The 21,560-nt window shown below is 32.9% G+C and overlaps 2 protein-coding genes across 2 annotated transcripts in view; both read right to left on the bottom strand.

The window, feature by feature from the left end:
- LOC108910272 (UDP-glucuronosyltransferase 1-1) overlaps positions 1–13,498 on the bottom strand; it is a 51,308-nt gene extending 37,810 nt beyond the window's left edge. Inside the window, exon 1 of the mRNA XM_018714831.1 lies at positions 12,648–13,498. Within this exon, the coding sequence (XP_018570347.1) occupies positions 12,648–13,346 (699 nt within the window). The 5' untranslated portion in view covers positions 13,347–13,498. The remainder of the gene's footprint in view (positions 1–12,647) is intronic.
- A 6,436-nt stretch (positions 13,499–19,934) lies between these two features.
- Positions 19,935–20,768, bottom strand: LOC108910271 (UDP-glucuronosyltransferase 2B14-like). The gene has a single exon (XM_023455269.1). It carries the CDS (start codon positions 20,766–20,768, stop codon positions 19,935–19,937), a length of 834 nt encoding a protein of 277 aa, XP_023311037.1.
- Between the last annotated feature and the right edge of the window lie 792 nt (positions 20,769–21,560).

The raw sequence follows: 21,560 nt of genomic DNA, 5'->3' as shown, positions 1-21,560 counted from the left end.
CATGTCTTCCATTTCCGTTACTACAAAATCGGAAGTTACGAAAAAATCTAGTTTATCGATGTTGCGGAATATTTGTACTCAACAAGTAACCCGAAAAAGCAAAAATTGTTTTCTCAAGCGATTACTTCATTATAGTATAACACTATAATCAAGATTTGGCAGTTCTAATAAGATAGAAGGAAAACACAGAAACATAGACTCAATCAATTCAAGTAAAGGAGTGAAGCAGAATGTAGGAATATTATAGGACCAGTGGACTATAATATTTGCATGACATAGAGTATTAGTAAGTGAATAAACAGTTTTGTAGAAAAAATAGTGTATGATATACGTGTTAAAAGTAATTTTATTTTGTTCGTGAAGTTAAAAAACTCGCTACGCTCGTTTTTTAATCATCTTCACTCACAAAATAAAATCTTACTTTTAACACGTATATCATAAATAGCTATTGTTTAATACGTCAAAATAGAATAATATTAAAAGCTAAATAAACGTTAGTGGTAGCGAACATCACTTTAAGTTATATAAAGACTTGTTTTTAAACATTTAATGTAGATATAGAATATAGTAAAATAAGTGTAAATAATTAACAAAATTTGGTAGTCATTCGAAATTTTAAAATCAAACAGTTCACAGTGGTTGAGAAACCAAATGTTATTAATATAGTTTAGTGATAAATAATTAATTTAGTTTTCCAAGGAAAATCCATGAATTTAAATGGTGATTCATTTAATTTATTATAAAAGGAATATATTTTTAATATACTGTTTATATTTCTGTTAAGAGCATTTATTTTTTTTTATTAAATTTTGAACCGCCCCTGAGGAAAGAGATTTGTTTTCATGTTCTAAGAAAGATTTATTATTAAATTGAATAGTATCTTATTTAAAAAATCATAATCAAAATCATTTGAAATTTTATTTATGGAAAATATTAAATTAAAAATATAAAGGCGCCCAATAAAGGTAAAGACCGAACAAATAATTAATAGTACATATTATTACTATTATTATTGAGACTATATTAAAATAAGTAAGCATTGATAAATCATATAATGTAACCACAGTGGCGTATATGTTATTGAAAAAAAATTCTATAAAAATTTGCTTCCTTCAACGAATTTAAGTTTTGTGATGGTATAGTACTGCTACCTAGGATAACTAAGTTGGTCGTTTTATTCTTGATGTGATTCTTCATATGACAATACGGAATATATTAATCGAATAATTAAGAGTTCTTAAAAAATTAATAAAGTACATAAAAATATGTTTGTTATGTAGATATGGTCTGCTTACTATATAGGTATAAACTTGCAATGACGTCACATTTAGTAATTAATAACAGAATAATCCTAAATTCTTGCCCTGTTAACTCTCGTCAAACTAGGAAATTTTATTGTTTTAACTTAACAATGATGATTTAAAATCAATGAGCTTTTTTTATCTTAGTTCTAAGCTTGTCTACCTGAACACATCGCAAAAACGTATATATTCAGTGCTGGAGTCAGTCAAGTTTGGCACATAGGTTCTAACCCTAGTTTTCCACGCTTTGTTTTTTATTTTGACAAAATCAAGCATGAAAAGTATGTAGATTCTGATGCTAGAAGATAACGTAAACTACAAAACAACAATTTGTCAAAGATCAATTTATTTAATCTACGTTTACCTCTGCCTCTAAAGTTTGAATTGATAGTGACCACTTCTACATCCTCATCACAATCTATCATTTAATCCTGAACGATTTGTGGCTCTCTATACAAACAGACGACAAAATATCAAATGTACAAAACAAAAAGGTTAAGTTACCCACTAAGATATTTGTTGAATATATTAACAGAATATTCAGCTGAAATGTGAAGTGTTCAGTCATTTGATCTAAATTTGAGACCCCTTATGGTAGTTCAAATGTCTCGCAAAAATGGAATATGCACTCATACTACACATACGATTTCACTCGCAAAAAAGCCTATTAAAATTAATAGATCGGCAATCGACAGGCATTTGATCGTTACTTTTTATGGCAGCTCCGTGAGATTTCTGTATTATGGAAGCGATTGAAAACGTAGAACGAGTTCTTTTTAAAATTAACAGATTAACGCTGTGTTATGTAAAGCATTAACATGCCGAAGCCTCTATCGAGTCGAGCTCAAGAAATGGTGGAGTTCTTAATAAACTACATATTACTAACAGAGACGTCACTTCTTCCACTTACCGCTCTAAGGGACATAAGTTGTAATTGTTACACCGATTGTGGACTGTATATAATATTTAAATTTTATGTCAAAAATGTTAGGTTATGTCTGATAAAAATGCAAATCATTTTACACAATTCTAAATGAAATTCAGTTTTTTGACCGTTTCCTAAATTATTTAAATAGGCTACATAATATGTGTCTCTAAGTTACATTTCTAATAAATTAGATTCGATATCAAAAATTAATTTTCTAAAATATCCTGAAAAAATTTACAACCTGGCAACACTGTACCATATCGCACTGTGACGTCATTCCAAACTTATTGTAAATGGACTGCATGATATGCATAGTGGATTACAAAGTAACGGGTAAATTATTTTCATATTTCCTAACCTGTGAAATTCTATCCTTCGAAATATACGGATATTCATTTCATATCTAACTGAAAGTTAGAAATGAAATGATTTGCTGATTTGTGCTGCTCAGTTACAGAATCTTGATATTTGTAACATTAGTAATTGTATAATAATGAATGTTTTATTTACAGGGTATTCTGATTAATTAGCGAATCAGAAACACTAGCCTCATACAACATACCTCTAAATATCATTGCTACTCAATACCTATCGGCATTGTTTAAAACTAACTGGCACAGAGTGACCTACTAATATGTGAGTGTTATGAGAGCGTGACTTGTTTTGCACCAGGTGAAATGAACTTTACAACTAATGATATTGATTTGCAACCACCGGTATCTAGTAACGGCTAAGATCATATTAAAACTATAAAAAAAGAAGTAAAAAGGAAACATGTAGTACTAACAATATTGCTGCTAAATAGAGCGCTTTATTCTTTATTAGAATTCTAAATATTATACGAACATTGCATACTTATGGGACAGATGAAGAGGTGAATATTGGATATAAAATACGTATTACTAACACAATTGTATAGTGACTATAAAACCATATTCTTTATCAAATTATTGTATAACTATTATACAAAGTTTTTACACTCTACGAAATGATATACATACAGCGCGCGCCTAAAGTACGGAATAAACTCAATAAAAACGAAACAATTTTTTTTTTGGGAAAAATCCTCGAACAGGACGATTTTTAATTTAAAAAATACATATTTTAGCTTAAAAGGCGATTATCAACCATCATTTGTTTTCGAGTAATGACGACATCGACATTTTTTTTTAAATATCAACCCCCTATTTTTTTTTCTTGATTCTGAAAGATAGTTTCATTGTCGATCCGACAATATTAAAATGTTGCCATCTTACATAGGAAAGTTTTCGAGTAAATGACAATTGAATGTTAGGAAACCCAAATCAATTAAAATAAAGCAAAAACGTTATTAAATTTAGTTTTTCGAAATGCCTGAAGTTTTTTATGGATCACGTAGGTGTAAATCTTTACAATGTGTCACTGTCATACCGACTTTCTAAGTATTGTAAGCGATATAAAAATTATTGTTGAATTTAAAGTATTATGGCATATTTAACTGTCACACAAAGAATTGAAATTTTAATTCTTATTGGATGGGGGAGTAAGACTAGAACGCAGCAGGAAGTTTGCGATTTATTTAATGAAAAACATCCAGAACGTCGTATCAGCCAATCAACAGTCAGTAAGATAGAATCTAAATTTAGAGAAATTGGCAATGTTGTAGATATTCCAAAACATGGACGTCCAAGCTTTAGTGAAGATCACAAACAGAACATTTTGGAAGATAATCCTCATAATACTTCACGATTAGTTGCATTAAACAATGAAATTAGTCAGACCACAGTGTTACGTATTCTGAGGAAGGAAAAATATCATCCCTACAAAATTCAACTTGTGCAGGAATCCACTGAAGACGATCCCGGCCGTCGCTTACACTTTTGTGAAATTATGAGGATTTATGTCAAGTAAATAGAGATTTACACCGGCAAATACTTTCTTTAGACGAGGCCACGTTTTGTCTCAATGGTACAGTGAACCGTCAAACTTGCAGGTATTGGAGTCGGGAAAATTCTCATTGGATGGCAGAGACACATACCCAACACCCACAGAAATTGAATGTGTGGGCTGGAATAGTTAACAACAGAATAGCCTTTTTTCTTTGAAGGAACCCTTACAGGAGAAAGATAATTCGAGTTTTTACAAAATGACCTTGTTCCAGCGCTTGCAGTAATTTTTCCTAACGATAATGACCCTGATATTTCTGATGACACCATATGGTTTCAGCAAGATGGTGCACCTCCGCCTCATGAGCACCCTGATCGAGGTTTTCTGGACAATTGTTTTCCTAGGAGGTGGATCGGCAGACGAGGACCGATGGAATGGCCCGCAAGATCCCCAGATCTTACACCCCTGGACTATTTCTTATCGGGCTACTTAAAAACCAAAGTGTACGTTAATAGACCACATAATTTAGAAGAACTCCAAAATTGTATAATAGATAAAATACACAGAGTTACCCCAGAAATAATTCATAATGTGCAAGAAGAACAGACTTGCGTATTGTCAAGAAGTCGGTGAGTGGCAATTCGAACGCTTAATTTAGGTAGAAAACTTAATGAATTGTATTTGCTTGACATAGGGATAGTTATTTTTTTAATGAATAAAATTTACGTTTTCTAACATTCAATCGTCATTTACTCGAAAACTTTCCTATGTAAGATGGCAACATTTTAATACTGTCGGATCGACAATGAAACGATCTTTCAGAATCAAGAAAAAAATAGGGGGTTGCTATTTAAAAAAAATGTCGATGACGTCATTATTCGAAAACAAATGACGGTTGAAAATCGCCTTTTATGCTAAAATATGAATTTTTTAAATTAAAAATCGACCTGTTCGAGGATTTTTCCGAACAAAAATTTTTTTCGTTTTTACTGAATTTCTTCCATACTTTAGGCGCGTGCTGTATAACAAACATTTAAGTATTAAAAATGAAAAATCGCTCCCAAAACTGTCCAGTTATCTTAAGCTTAACTTTAGTAGTTTCTTAGGGCACACGAGATAATATTTTTTAAGATTTAGATAAGATTTAAATATGAAATAACAAAATAATTACAAACCATAAAACAATAAGATACTTACATAACTTTCCACTTCACACAACGCGGTATGATTATGTATTCCACAGATCATGTGTATATATTATCTATTCTCATCCAACTAGAAGAAGCGTAATCCACAGCAGACTGTCGGAAATTTTACGATCATAACCGATTATGCACCGATAGGTGGCGATCACTTAACCATTGTAAGACGAGTTTTATACGTTAAAAACGAAAACATAATCGTTAAGAAAACGAATAATTCTGTTTAATACAGCTGTTATATACAAAATAGAATATTGGTCTTTATTCAACAAATCTTCCCTACTGTACAAATGGAACACAAAGCCTATAACACATAATAATACATATATGCATTACAACCTTTATTTCATAGATGCATAATATGTATTAAGTGCTTTTCAGTTAAACTCATTGCATAATGAGTGATATTTTTAAATAAAAATTGTATTAAAAGTTTTAATATGTGCTTTACACATTATTCTAGAGATACATGAGAAACACATGAATTTTTTAATAATACATCTGCATGTCCTTTTCATTTAATTGCTTGCACTCAGGGGTGTTAGACTCTGAATTATTTTCCAATGATTTCTCTGTCTTCAGAAGTGATCGTAGGTTTGACCTGACAAATGTAAGCAGAGGAGGGGGTGTTTTATTAGCACTACGAAAGTCGTTTTCTGCAAAGCTTATTGACTTAAGTTCTATATCTGATGCATTTCCCAACATAGATATCATAGGAATTAAAATTTTCGTGTCTCTTTCGGTAATTGTTGTTACATTATACATTCCCCCTAATGTAAACGCTCAAATATACGAGCCATTTTTTTATGCAATTTCTGTTGTGTCTTGTTTTTTAAATGATGATAATTTAATAATTTTAGGTGATTTCAATATCCCTTCTTACATAAATTACGTGACATTTGCTTAAATTAACAATGGTTGTCTTAATTCCCTTGTTAATTTTTGGGTTTTTTAGGCATCACTCAATATAATAATGTCTTGAATAGGAACAATAGGCTTTTAGACTTGGTACTGAGCAGATTGCATATAACTGTCAATAAATCTGAAAATTATTTAATTACTGAGGATGCACATCATCCTCTATTAGATCTATCTTTTGTTTATAATTTTAAACAAAGAGTATGTAATAGCCAGGCAAATTCCTCCTTCAGTTTCAAAAAAGCTAACTTCAGTGCACTATATCATGATCTAACTAGTATTGATTGGTCTTATTTATCTGATTACACATATTTAAATGAGGTATGTTCTGAGTTTTATGAAAAATTACACATAATTTTCTTTCAAAGTGTTCCCCAAACAATCGGAAGAAAATCAACGTATCCTCCGTGGTTTAACAGAACCATAATAAATAACATTTAACTAAAATCGCGACTGTGAAGTCAGTTTAAGACCACAGGAAATATAACTTGTCTTGATGAATTCAGAGCTTTACGTTCGCAGATTAAAAGGGATATTGATATTGCACACAAAGAATATGTTTTAAAAGCGGAATCGCATATTAAATCTAATCCTGGTAATTTTTGGTCTTTTTTACATAACTCAAAAAACACCTCTAGTATACCTAACTCAATGAATTATCATAATAGGGTCATTAATGATACAGATGGTATAGTAGATGCATTTGCTCACTTTTTTCAGTCTGCGTTTATTCGTTGTAACTTTGGAAAACTGTTCGAAATGGTTATTTATGATATCCTTTGCTTCCATTTAAGAGCGCATATATCTTATTCACAATATGGTTTTATTTCTGGAAGATCAACAACAACAAATCTTGTTACTATCACTAACTTCATAGCTAATTCTTTGGATAAGAATGGGCAAACGGATGTTATATATACAGATTTATCGAAAGCCTTTGACAAACTTGATCATGGGCTATTGTTACATAAATTATCAAACTTGGGATTAACAACAAATTTTCTTAGTTTTTTTAATTCTTATTTAAGCAATAGAATTCTCAATGTTCAATATCGGAGCTATAAATCTATTGACGTGTTGGCGACATCTGGAGTTCCGCAGGGATCGGTACTTGGGCCTCTCTTATTTATTATATTTATAAATGATATATTTAAAGACATTCAGACACATACCCTCTTATATGCTGACGACATGAAGCTATTTGCATCTATTGAATCATTACAAGATTGTTATCGTTTACAACAAAAGTTGTCGAAAATAAATATATGGTGCCAAAATAATAAGTTGTCTATGAATATCTCCAAGTGTAACGTTTTATCAGAAAAAAAGTTGCTATTCAGTTTGTCTATAATATAAATAGTGTTATTTTAAATAGATGCATACAATTTAAAGATCTTTGATGCAAAATTGACATTTGCTCCCCATATTGATTACATATATTATATCTAACGCCTACAAGAATTTGGGTTTTATTATGAGGAATTCGCAATATTTTAGGGATGTTTCTACCCTTTCATTACTCTTTAATGCATTTGTCAGGTCGAAGTTAGAATACGCTTCTCAATATGAGGTTCACATTTCTGACTTGGAGAAGGTTCAGAGAAAATTCGTCAAATATCTCAGTTTTCGAATTGATCATGCTTACCCACCTCAGAGTATTCTGAACTGCTAAAGAGTATTTAGAACTGCTAAATAGATTTAACTTTAAAGAGTTGGTCTTGCGTCGAGTCTATTTTTCCATACTTTTTCTGTATAAACTGTTGTCCTCGTATATAGATTGCTCTGACATTTTAAGTAGTATTTACCTTAATATTCCTAGTGTTCGAACTCGCTCAAATGTATTATTTTATTTGTCAACTCCGAGAACAAATGATCTTAAACATTCTCCAAATGATCAAATGTGTACATATTATGTAAATGATTATAGTACCAAATTTGATATTTTAAACTGTACCGTCAGTAATATAAGACGTTGTATTTTAAATTTAGATTTATAACCTGACCATCATTTTATATGTTACAATTTTAAATTATTTATAATATTTTATTAAACTATTTTGTGTTCACTTTGTAGTTATGTAATTAAGCTTGTATTTTCAAATATATTTTTCATGTTTTATGTTTTTTTTATGTAATCGTTTATTGTTTCTCCTGCCCTTTAATTGGATTTGCATCTGTCTGGCCAGCTGTACTTCAAATAAATAAATAATATACTTTAATAAGCCCATTCCAGTGTATTATGAATAATACGATAAACTATATTATCAATGATTTATGCACATATTGAGCAAAAATAACTAACGAATTACTATTATTTAGGGTGAAGACCAAAATTGAACCAAAACATTCCGCTTCTTTTCTGTTAAATTCCTACGCTCCTGATTTAAGAAAAAGTCTGAAGGTAAATTAAGTTTCTTTCTGTCAAACATCTTCAGAAATCTTAGTAAATGTGATTTTTTTTAACTTCAACATCCACTGACAATGATCCACTTTCTGCTAAACTTTTGTGCCAATTGTGTGTTGTGTCAATTAAATTAGTGGAACGCCCTGTATATCTGGAATATAGGTATTGGACATAGCAAAGTCAGACAAGGGTGAGTTCGGGTAAACCTGCAAGGTAGTCTGCGGTACAAATTGAAGGACTGGCGAGTGTCATAAAGTTTATGGTATTTTTTGCGACTGCAGTAGCACGGCCACATTAAAACTTTTACATGAGTTTGCCCCGGAATGTTTCTTATATGATCGTAAAATTTTTTTATTGCCTTAGCAGAGAAAAAATCGCAATTCCAAGGATATATAAAAAGTATTACAGCATGCAATTTGAAAAGAATTGGATACTTTCAGAGGTAATATGTAAACGTAATATTGCTAGACTGTAATTTACAAACGTTATTGGGTGTTTATTTGAAAACTTGGCAAATTGGGAAGCATAAAAAATTCATGGAGAATTTATTTTATTGACTTAGAGACTCAAATCGAGTTGTCTATATCTCGAGGCCAAGGCGTAGTTACAGGTTGCCGCAAATTGTTGACAAAACGGGGTGCGATGAAATGAATTTTAAAAAAGGAAATTCAGAGAAAAACTGTTTCCACTGTTGTTTAATTAGCTTAAAGTAAACATTTATGCAACAAGTTTGTACACCTGAATGATTACACAGCCCCACAAAAAAAAAAGAATCGGATCTGGTATTCAGACCCATATAGTTATTTCCATGTATTTTTTTTCCGCTGAATCCGAATCTGCCTTCAGATTTGGCCCAAAAAACGTAATTTACGATCGACGAAAGTTATAAAAAGTCCAATTATTCTACCAGCTCACTAAACGTATGATTTTTCAATCGTTTAATTCCAATTTATCATCATAGAGTCAGACAAGCCGGTCCAATTTCATTCAAAAACAGAAAATAGATCAAAATGCTTAAAAACACCATTTTCATGGCATAATTCGTGTTGCAGAGTTCTGGATCCATCTTTTTATCCACTCATCCATTTATGAATTCATACACATTTCTATCCAGTCGTTCATGCATGAATGCATATTTATTCATCCACCTGTACCACCTATTAAACCCACCGATCCACCCATCTATCCATTTACTTTTTGTACTGAGAGATGAAATAACAGCCTAGAAGACTGAGAATGCAATAAAACTTGTAGAATACTCTACTTTCTAAACAAAAGAAAACGGTATCTATAAATCAATCTTATTTTTGTTGCTATAACGTGTTCTCTTTTCTTTAAAGGATCTATGCAAAGGGTTACGCTTTTGTTTAGTCCCTCTATTTTTCGTTTCTCCTTTTAACAACTACCCAAAAATCGGCCATCATGTTGTGATCCCATCTTCCTTGATATCGCTGTTCTATAAACCTTCATAGCCTGATGAGATCCTTTGCCTTGTTCTTCGCTATAATCTCTAAGATTTTTAGGAAACCAATCCAGATGTGAATGAAGCAAGTGCAACTTGTAGTCCATCAAACATCCCAGGTCTTGGAAGTCTTTTATCATTTTTGATACAATTTCTTCGTATTTAGGACTCTTGTTTCCTAAAAAATTTGTCGCTACAACTTTGAAACTAGTCCAAGCACTCTTCTCAACGCTACTCATTGTAGTGATGAATGCTGCATCCTTGAACAATGTCCGAATCTGAGGTCCATCGAATACACCTTATTTCAATTTCGCCTCAGAAATATTCGGAAATTTTCGCCCTTTATATGTAGGGTGAAAACTTGTTGGTTGTTAAAAAGAGAAACGGAAAATAAAGGGACTAAACGAAAGCGTAACCTTTTGCATAGATCCTTTGAAGAAATGGGAATACGTTCTAGCAACAAAAATAAGAATGATTTGTAGATATCGTTTTCTTCTGTTTAGAAAATAGAGTATCCTACAAGTTTTATTGCATTCTCAATCTTCTAGGCTGTTATCTCATCTCTCAGCACAAAAAGTAGATGGATAGATGGGTGGATGTGTGGGTTTTATAGGTGGTACAGGTGGATGAATAAATATGCGTATATATGCATGAACGACTAGATAAAAAGATGGATCCAGAACTCTGTAACACGAATTATGCCATGAAAATGGCGTTTTGATCTATTTTCTGCTTTTGAATGAAATTGGAGCAGCTTGTCTGGCTCTATGATGATAAATTGGAATTAAACGAGTGAAAAATCATATGTCTAGTGAGCTGGTAGAATAATTTGATTTTTTATAACTTTCGTCGATCGTAAATGACGTTTTTTGTGAATTTTTCCGTAAACTCAGATCCGTTGGGCCAAATCTGAAGGCAGATTCGGACTCAGCGGAAAAAAATTCATGGAAATACATGGATCTGAATACCAGATCCGATACTTTTTTTTTGTGGGGCTGTGTTATCAAAACAGCAAAAATGGGGGAAGTTTTATTAATCCATTATTGTTCAATTTGACCAAAAATTGAATTGTAAATAATGACACATTATTATTGTAGTAAAAGTTACCGTTGTTTGACTTTTACAACACAATCTTATTTAATATAATAATACCCACTTGCTAGCTGAATCGCTCAATAAACTACAAATCAAATGGGAATGGCACGCACTCGACAAATAGCTCTTTCTCAACGGTATTTCACTCGTTCATCACTGAGCATTAGGATACATACTAAAGTTAGAATTAATAAGTTACTCAAAAGTTTACACTGGTCTATTATGTGGTCTACTATTTTTAAAATATCGCCGTTTTAATTAGTCATATAATATAAATTATATTTTAAGTAAACAATTTATTTTATGCTCTACTGCGTAAAACCTCCAATCCACAATTGTTCACTTCACCGTGTTCTAATTAAGTTGTCGAACATTGTTCCCGAACAATATTTCGACATGTTAGTTAACATTAAACCAATATACCAAAATATGTTACGATTTTATTCAAATAAGTAAATTAAATACGTGATCATGATCTAACACTTAGTGAAGGATAAGTGTAAGCAATAAAACATGTTACTTAATTTAAGAAAGAATGTTGATTGATATTCCAGAAATGACATTTTTAGTGACATACTAAAATTCTACCTTTTCAAAACAATCAAGTGACAAGTTTTACACAAGTATTACTGGACAAATTTCACTTGAGTCCTGAAGTGCGCAAATCAAATCGATTAAAAGTATGAGTACTAGACGTATTCTACTGAAACTATTAGTATAATCTTTATAACAATTTTAATATTTAACACATTTTTAAACCAAAGGGTAATTAAACTTTGCTATTATTACCTGCATTCAGTCGCATTATATTTCAATAAAACATCCCAGGCCCATGGCGAGGATGTAGCAGAATAGATTTTCATCCCCAAGGAAAGACAAAAAAATACAAAAAACGTAAAAAATAAAAATACAGAGTAATAACAAAAAACTGAAAAAATGGTAGAAGGATAGAAGGAAGGTCAATATGAGTCATCTATGGCTATTTGAATTTTTTGTACTAAATGTTCGAATTGACCGTCTGCAGATTGACTTAAAAAAATGAGGTGTCCAATACGGTATATTCAAGGTCAAACCTTGCAAGCTGAGGTGGAGGTCCAATATAAGGTCACTATTTGTCAAATCATACAATTTTGCTTGAAACATTTTCCACTACAATTTGATCGTGTTGAGTTACTCAGAAAAAAAGGATCTGACTTTTAATTGACCTTTAAGGACATTGCAGGGAATAATTTATTCGTGAAAAATATTGTACACAAAATTTGACGCTCTGTCTATTGCTGGCATAAAAATAGCGCCTTCTGTTTAATATTCTCAAATTTACCTTTGTTTGACCTTATATCATAAGCTCAAGGTAAATACAGCATATCACTTTTTTGACATCGACTTTTATCTGAAAGTTTTTTTTATAGCACTGAACGCTGAAAATTTATCGACGTTTTCGTGTGTTCTTAGCACACCCATTATCACTTACCTTTGACAGTGGACGTAGATTTCTTATATGTATGCCTCCCACTTCTATCACACTAGGCACCAAGGGTCTAGGTAAGTTTAAACTAAAATGAGTGTTCACCAACATAAGGCTAGTATTTGCGATAAATTCATTAACTCTCGCAGCTTTTCTACCTAAATGTTTGCTAATAAGAGCATTATCTTTACTAAGCACAAAATATTTATAATAATATTGATGATACAATGTAACAACGGTGTTTTCCAGTCTTTCCAAGAAGGTCATTCTGTCGGAATAATCCATTAAATTATTGGGAATGTAGGCGGTATGCACTGGGTTTGCTAGTCTTTCGGAAGTCCATGACATTAAAGTCGAAGAGCTCAGTCCAATAATAGGAGCTTTGACTCTATGAGCTAGTCCCAGAAAACAGTCACTGTTGAAGAATTCCGTGATCATTAAATCATACCTGTCCTTCGTCTTCACGAAATTTTGCACGGCTTCTGAAGCAAGACCATTTTCGCAAGAAAAATTCGCAACATAAGATAAGAGAAACACAGTGTTAATTTTCCAAAATCTAGAAGATTGTATCATATTCATATCGAATGCATCCACTAGCACTTCTTTACTTCCCAAATATATGTCTTTATAGTTAGGTATGGGCTTGATAAGAGGAAAATGACTTATTACCGTAACTTTGTGGCCACTTTCAGCTAAGGCTTTCATGAGCGGTTTAAAAACATTCACATGACTTTTGCCTGGATGAGGAAAAACACCGAGGATGTTGTATGAAGTCGACTGAGTTAAGTTAATTAGGAAAAGCAGATAAGGTTAAAAATTCGTCTTCATGCTGTGCCGAGATCAAATAAGTTATCGTATCAGACGCACACGGCATACTAAAAATAAATGTATCAGTTGTGGCGTGTATTGGGATCATATGACTTAAAAATAGATTAGTAGACGAGGAATCAACTCGTGCACGCTTGTGATCTGTCACTATGGTTTATTTTTTCCTCGAGGTGAAAGATATATTAATAATAAAAATAGATGTTACAATAGAGGGTATTTAAATATATAGGGTGTCCCAGAAGAGAATGTCATTGCGGTAACCACAGACTCCTGAGATCAACATAAGATGATTCAAGAAAACTTACCTGTATACAAAAATGTAAAAAATACAAGGCGTTAAAGCATAACTTTTAAAATCGTTTTTTTCTTAATTTTAATAATGCTACTAATAATAAAACTCAATTGTTTTGGAGCTTCGAATTAACATGACACGGATGTTGCCCGATTATAATTGTTGTGAGTTTATGAAGTCTTATTCTCTTCAACTTTTTTGTATGTACCAACCTATGTCTACTGAAATACTTTCAGGTACGTAATTTCTTTTCAATTTTTATCTTATCATTTAGTACCTAGTTTTCGAGATAAATGCGACGTTTTAAGATAATTTATCCACATAAAACCCAAGGGCCGTTTTATGATGTACACTTAATTTAAAGAGAACGTAATAATTTGGGTCGAAAACTATTCAATAAGGATATTTAAAACCAATAACACGGACAACATTCACATTTATTTACAAAAAAAAATCATTTTAAACAGTACTCCTAATAGTCTCTAAAAATTATTAGAGATAAAATTTTGCGATCAAACGAACTTACCTTATGTATTACCATTACCTTGATTATTCACTATGTAGTCCGCCCCTGGATACTTACGGTGTACCAGTTTAAAAGAACTCAGAACAGAAACAGCCCAGCTGGTCTGTCCCTCCCGCCGCACCGGTGTGTGCTCTGACTTTCGCTGTTTTAACTCATTCTTTAATGCCTTTTTTCAGGAATCCCCGGCAACATATTTCGGGCTTTGTTAAAAGGATGGGAGATAATACATTCGGACTGGACACTTCATACAATTACGATCAAACTTCACTTAAGGTAAGTTCGTTTGATAGTACAATTACAGGGTGTCCCACCACGAACTCCATCGATGGATATCTGGGAAACCGCTTGAAGAATTTTTTATAAATTGTGATGGTGTGATACGGACCGTAGAGCCAAACAAGCTAGACTATTTTCATGGTCATCGTACTTCCGCTTATACGGAAGTCGATACTAACTTTCTTATTTTAAATTGGACCCCCTTGTATATCATTGCATTTTTGGAAAGACCATCTATTTTTAAGTTGAAAACATATACACTCCATACTTAGGATTGACCGTTTCCGAGATATTTTTTAAGCAAAATTTGATAGATGCAGACTGTCAGCAAAATTTAGTTTTCCCGGAAACATAGGTTTATTTTTCTGTGCAAATTGGACATTTTGTAGAGGAAGACCTAATTTATCGAATGTGACATGAAAATTTTCCAGAATTTATACAGGGTGGTCAAAAAAAAATATCGAATATGAAGTTCAGAAAATGTGGAAAACCCGACATTTTTAAATGGAAACCCCTATTTTTTTAACGTATCGCATTGTGCACTAAAATTAAGTGTAACGTTTCTCTATACCTAAACTCAGTCTTTTCATTTTATTTACGAATAAATATTTCTCATAAAAATAAACCTATGTTTCCGGGAAAACTAAATTTTGCTGACAGTCTGCATCTGTCAATGTTTGTTTAAAAATCAAAACCGTATGGAGTGTGCTATATGTTTTCAACTTAAAAGTAGATGCTATTTCCAAGAATTTTGAACAGTTGTAATATCAGTTATATGAGATTATTTTATTAATTAAAACTACAAATTAATTTCATTAATAATAACAATAACGGCAAAAGCAGTTGAATTTGCTAATATAAATTAGGTGTTAAAATTTTTTTATTTATTTCTTTCCTTGAGAAAGAATTTCTTTCAATTTTTTGTCCGTTCATTTTGTATTACACTTTGCTGCCCTGCCAGTCGCTGACTGCATGCTTTGCCTTGCGGAAGGTCAGATTTACAGTGGATCAGTTTCCAGTGCATTGCAGAAATGTATTTTTAAATCATTTTCGAACTGGCCTTTTCAATTTTTTTTACAAAATTGTATTTGTAAAAGTCCCTTGTACAATAAAAAAATATTATTATTATTTTTTTGATAAGTTCTGAATCAGCCTGTATAGTTGTTGTTGAAAGAATTTGTGTTGCGGACTTAATAAAAGAAAAATGATTCCACAGTATTAGAAAATAAAACTATATTCAAATTTAGGAAGACAGCCATTACTTCGTATGTATTTAATATAAAAACAGAGTAACAACGAACTATTTTCTATCAAAAATAAACATACAAACATAAGAAATCTAAATCGTAACGATAAACCTGCAAATATTTCAATTTATCCCCCCATCTTTAGTTACACTCAAAGTCGTATTAGCGAAATCAGTGTCATTTACCAATGGACGATTATAATGCTCCGTAAAAGTTTTCTCTGACCATCCCATAGTTCTGCAAATTGTTTCCAAGGGTATGCCCAGTCTCAACATAGTAGATATCGCAGAATGACGAGTAGAGTTATGTCTGAATTGTGATGTGTCAGTGCTAGCCAAAAAGAGTTGTTATTTGACCCATTTGCTTAATGTTTGTTTGTTAGCGATCGTAGTCTTGTGATAGAAATAGCAGATCCTGGGTCGGTGTTACTTCAAGGTATTTCTTTAAGATTGTTGCAACACAAACTCTAGGTTTTTCTCTTCTCTACTATGTCTCTTCTATCTTACTTTACTTTTGATTGAATCGCTAATACTAACTTGAATATCTAGCGAACTATACTTTATATAGTATAACCTAATTAGAGATGTGGTCCGTAATTAGTGCTAAAAATGGCACTAGCTTCAGAGAAAATTAACGGAGGTCTAAAGTTGGAGGTAACGCCTCAAAATATGAAAACAATACATAGGGATCCCAAGCATTTGTATACCTCGGCTGAGGTGGCTTTATAGAAGACATACTCTATAAAAATCTCTTAATATTGGGATCTGCTAGTGAGAATTTATTGCTCCGTACCTGTAATTATGCTCCTGTAAGGTCCGTACGGTTTGCTTGAATATAGGGATCTTCCCTTGTATACAAAATTTTCACCAAAAGCGGTAGGTTGTGTTGTATTAATTGATAGAATCCGTAATGAATGACATCATTGTATAATAGCTTGATTGGCTAGAGGATGTCTGGGAGAGGATAACAAATCAGGAATAAAAAATAATTCCTCTTCGACTTTTAGCTTGAAAAAATGTTGATACCAGGGTTGTGAGACCCCAGAGCGGACTAGTAAAATGCTTTCAACTTTGTCTTGGTAAATTTTTTGAATGCGTCTTAAAATTAAAATGAAAGGGTGGAAGGCGTAGAAATGGAAATCATTCAATTTCAAAGTAAACGTATCGTCTGCGAAAGAACCTGGACATCCGCGCCATGATACGTATTTATTGCATTTGTGGTTAATATATGATGCAAAATTATCCACTTCAGGTTTAACCAGCGCATGGCCAAAAGCCTCTTAAGTTCCCACTCTGTTTCAGAATTTGCTTCTCGAGATTCCTTGTCTGCTTTGTAATTCAGGTTTACATAGGATACAAGAAGCTAAATCTTCCTCTGCTCACACCACTGCTATATCTCCTATGTTAGAGCATATAGTTTTGGATACTAAATGTTACCCATTCGGTTAATATAGGATATGGCAGTGGTGTTGTCACGTCTCAAGATAATATTACGTGTGAAAGATTACTAGAAAAACATCTCAACCCACAAAGAATGTCCTGTAATTAAAAAAAACGTGCGGCTTCTGGTCTGAGTTAGACCAATAACCGAGAGTCTTTTTTGACACGCAACAGGCTTCCTAACATTTGTCAACATTTCCATGTTATAGCAGTTATTTCTGATATTAAAAGTTCTTGTTTTGCTACCACCAAGAGAGATTTTTATGTAATAGTGTTAAGGTTTGAGGTAGACAATGAAGCGTCAATATTCATGCCATTTCGACGTAATGCTAAGAGTTTTTCGCGTTCCAATTATTTTGTATAAGCCAGGCAGGCTGACAATAAAACGCCGGTGAACTTTGCAACGTCCCTATTTATTTTTAAAATTAGCGACCATTCTTTTCATATTTTCCTTTTTTCTGTTGGATGATTCTAACAGATTGATTGTTATCTTAGTATTTTCCAAACATTATTTGGATGATTTGCCAAAGATTAAAAAATCGTCCAAATAATTAACACAAGTGAGGAACTATCGGCTTCATTAATTTTAAAAACAAAATGGTGCCACAGAGAGGCCGAATGGAACGCAAGTAAATTCATACAGATGGTCATCATATTCAAACCTTATAGACTTCTATAGTTAGGATGAATTGGAACCGAAAAATATGCATCATTGAAATCTATGGTCGTAATAAACCAACCTCTGGACATTAACCGTATTGCGGTTCTGTGATATTGTACCCTTCAATCCAAGACAAAACTGTAGGATTGGAAGTCATTGTTTTCCATATTCCTGAAGAATCTTAAGCGCCCTGCCAAAAAAATTGTAATGGGTTACATACCATTAGGGCCTCTTGTGTTTCATCGATTTGTGTGCGTTCGAGAGACGCCCCCTTTGTGTCCTTTGGTGGATACTGCACTTCCTGTTTCACATGCTATTTATCATATACTGCTGTTTACCAATATCCCCTTCTTTCTTTCTCTGAAGACCAAGAGGAGCGGTAACTCGAAGCCAAGAATAAGTAGAGTAGAAGAGGTCGTATATCTTTCCCGACTCTTTTCATTGTTTTTGGGACATGAATGTCTCTCCTAAGTTTAGGCCAAATAAAAATTTGCAAGGAGGACCATATTGCTTCCTCGGCTGAATGTGAATTAAAATCAAATTTATTTTGCTTACTGGTCTGGTCCTAAAATATTTCGAGATTCTTCTGAAATCCCTGTATCACCTAAAGTAACTAAAATAGGTGAGTCACCTTTCTTTACATTTACAGGCCTCGTACCTGAGGTCTACTCTGTTGCAGATATTGCACTATTCGGTTAAAATCTGCTGTGGTGTTTGACAGGGCTTACACTTGCTCTACTAAAGTGAAACGCAATACTCAGACTACAGCTGTCATGTTCACATTGTTGAAACTTTCGTAATCTCTTCTTAAAGTAGCCTCACACGGAGATCTACCTTTAGGATAACGAGATCTGGATTTTTCCAAACATCTCTACGTGAGCTAGTCTCACCTGGATAACGATTTTCATGGTGATGAGATCTAGGGCAATGTCTAGAAATCGATCTACTCATAGAACGATCTTCTCGGTGGTGAAATCTGTTCGCGCTCTCTTTCTAATATCTTCAGCCTATTCTTACGAAGATCTTGTTTTTTTTTTTACTTAAGGACCTTCTAATAGGCGAAATACTAGAAGATTTATTTTTCCCTCTCCTATGTTTACCCATTTGCTAAAAATAAAATTATTCATGGACACTCACGGGATATTAATATTTTTGTAATCCAAACATTAGAACCAGATATATTCTACTGAAGCTATTATTATAATCTTGATAATTTTGATATTAAACACATTACTAAATCAATAATTAAAAGACGAAGAACTTTTGTGGAGACTAATATCTAATCAGCTATAAGCAGTAATCCTATTTTGCATTATCATTATTATGCATTCAGTTGCATTATCATTCAGTAAAGCATACCGTAGCAGAATGGATTTTCAGTCAAGAAAGACAAGAAAATATTGAAAACAAATAAAAATTTTACTTATAATAAACAAAGATAATAAAAAAAATACAAAAAACTAAAAAGTAAAAATATAGAATAACAAAAAGCGGAAAAAATTACAAAAGGAGGCAAGGTTAATATCGACGAATCGTCACCACGGTTACTTGAATTTTTTGTACTAAATATTCGAAACGACCGTCTTGAATTGACAAAAACTGAGGTGTCCAATATAGCATTTTCAGACCTTGCAAGTTGAGGTGAAGCTCCAATCTAAGGTCACCATCGATTTGTCATTCAAAATCCTACAAATTTCGCTTAAAAAATTTTCTACTACAATTCGATATTGTCGAGTTATTCAGAGAAAAATGAGTCTGACCTCTAGTTGATCTATGAAGTCATACCAGGAAGATTATTCGTGAAAAAATTCGTATATAAAATATGGCGCTCTATCTGCTGGTATAAAAAACAAGGTTTTTCGTTTAATATTCTCAATCTTAAATCTTAAGGTCAAGGTCAAATCCAGATAACTAGGGTATTGCTTTTTTGATATCCTATAACATGTATCTGAAACTTTTTTTAACAGGACTGAATCCTGAAAAGTTATCAGGGTGTTTGTGTCTTCTTGGAAGACTCTTGACTGTTAGTCACTTACCTTTGAAAGCGGACGTTGATTTCTTATATGTATGCCTCCCACTTCTATCACATTAGGCACCAAGGGTCTAGGTAAGTTTAAACTAAAATGAGTATTCACCAACACAAGGCTAGTATTTGCGATAAACTCTTTCACTTTCGCAGCTTTTTTACCTAAATGTTTGCTAATAAGAGCATTATCTCTACTGAGCATAAAATATTTATAATAATACTGATGATACAATGTAACAACGGTATTTTCCAGTCTTTCCAAGAAGGTCATTCTGTCGGAATAATCCATTAAATTATTGGGAATGTAGGCGGTATGCACTGGGTTTGCTAATCTTTCGGAAGTCCATGACATTAAAGTCGAAGAGCTCAGTCCAATAATAGGAGCTTTGACTCTGTGAGCTAGTCCCAGAAAACAGTCACTGTTGAAGAATTCCGTGATCATTACATCATACCTGTCCTTCGTCTTCATGAAATTTTGCACGGCTTCTGAAGCAAGGCCGTTTTCGCAAGAAGAATTCGCAATGTATGATAAGAGGAGCACATGGTTAATTTTCCAAAATCTAGAAGATTCTGCAATGTTTACATCGAATGCATCCACTAGCACTTCTTTACTTCCCAAATGTATGTCTTTATAGTTAGGTATGGGCTTGATAAGTGGAAAATGACTTATTACCGTCACTTTGTGGCCATTTTCAGCTAAGGCTTTCATTAGCGGTTTAAAAACATCCACATGACTTTTGCCTGGATGAGGAAAAACACCAAGGATGTTGTATGACGTCGACTGAGTTAAGTTAATTAGGAAAAGCAGATAAGAATACAAATTCGTCTTCATGCTGTGCTGAGATCAAATAAGTTCTCGTATCGAACGCGCACGGCATACTAAAAATATATACCAGCCGTGTCGTGTATTAGGATCATTGATTTAAAAATAGATTAGCAACCGAGGAATCAATTCGTGCTACGCTTATGATCTGTCACTATACTTTATTTCTTCCTCGAGATGAAAGATATATTAACATTAAAAATAGATCTTACAATAGAGGGTATTTAAGTATACAAGGTATCTCTAAAGGGTATGGACAAACTTCTACCACATATTCCTGGGGCATATGATGCTCTATTCCAGGTTACATTAGTTCAAAATTTTATAGTCGGCGAAACATAAATTTATTTATTTTTTTGTAGAAAATAATCTAATGTTAGATTCGGTGAGCGTGGTAGTTAATCCATAGGGGTTTCATTTCTTTTACCGATCCACCTATTTGGAAAATGCCGAATAAAATGGTTACGGACGTTTAAAGTAAAATGTGTGGGTGTTCCGTCGTATATAAACTACACGCTGGCGCTGTGGCGAATGCCTAAAAGAATTCAATAAGTCTGTTAAAGTTTCTTGGTGGTATTTCATAAAAATTTTCAGAAATACCAGATTTATTGGACGATTTTCCTTTAGCCATTCGCCACAACATGTGGTTTACGGTAAGATGTCTTACACCCATTCTCACAATCTCGGGTTAACTAGCAGTTAAATCCTTACCAAAGGTTAACTGCATATGAGTTTTTTCACGACATCTAGTTAACAATATTTTGGTTATGTCATTATAAAGATAACCAGAACCTTATGTGT

This window comes from Anoplophora glabripennis, unplaced genomic scaffold, assembly GCF_000390285.2.
Source record: "Anoplophora glabripennis isolate ALB-LARVAE unplaced genomic scaffold, Agla_2.0 scaffold332, whole genome shotgun sequence".
Classification (NCBI taxonomy): domain Eukaryota; kingdom Metazoa; phylum Arthropoda; class Insecta; order Coleoptera; family Cerambycidae; genus Anoplophora; species Anoplophora glabripennis.
This window is presented reverse-complemented; position numbering and strand designations above follow the sequence as displayed.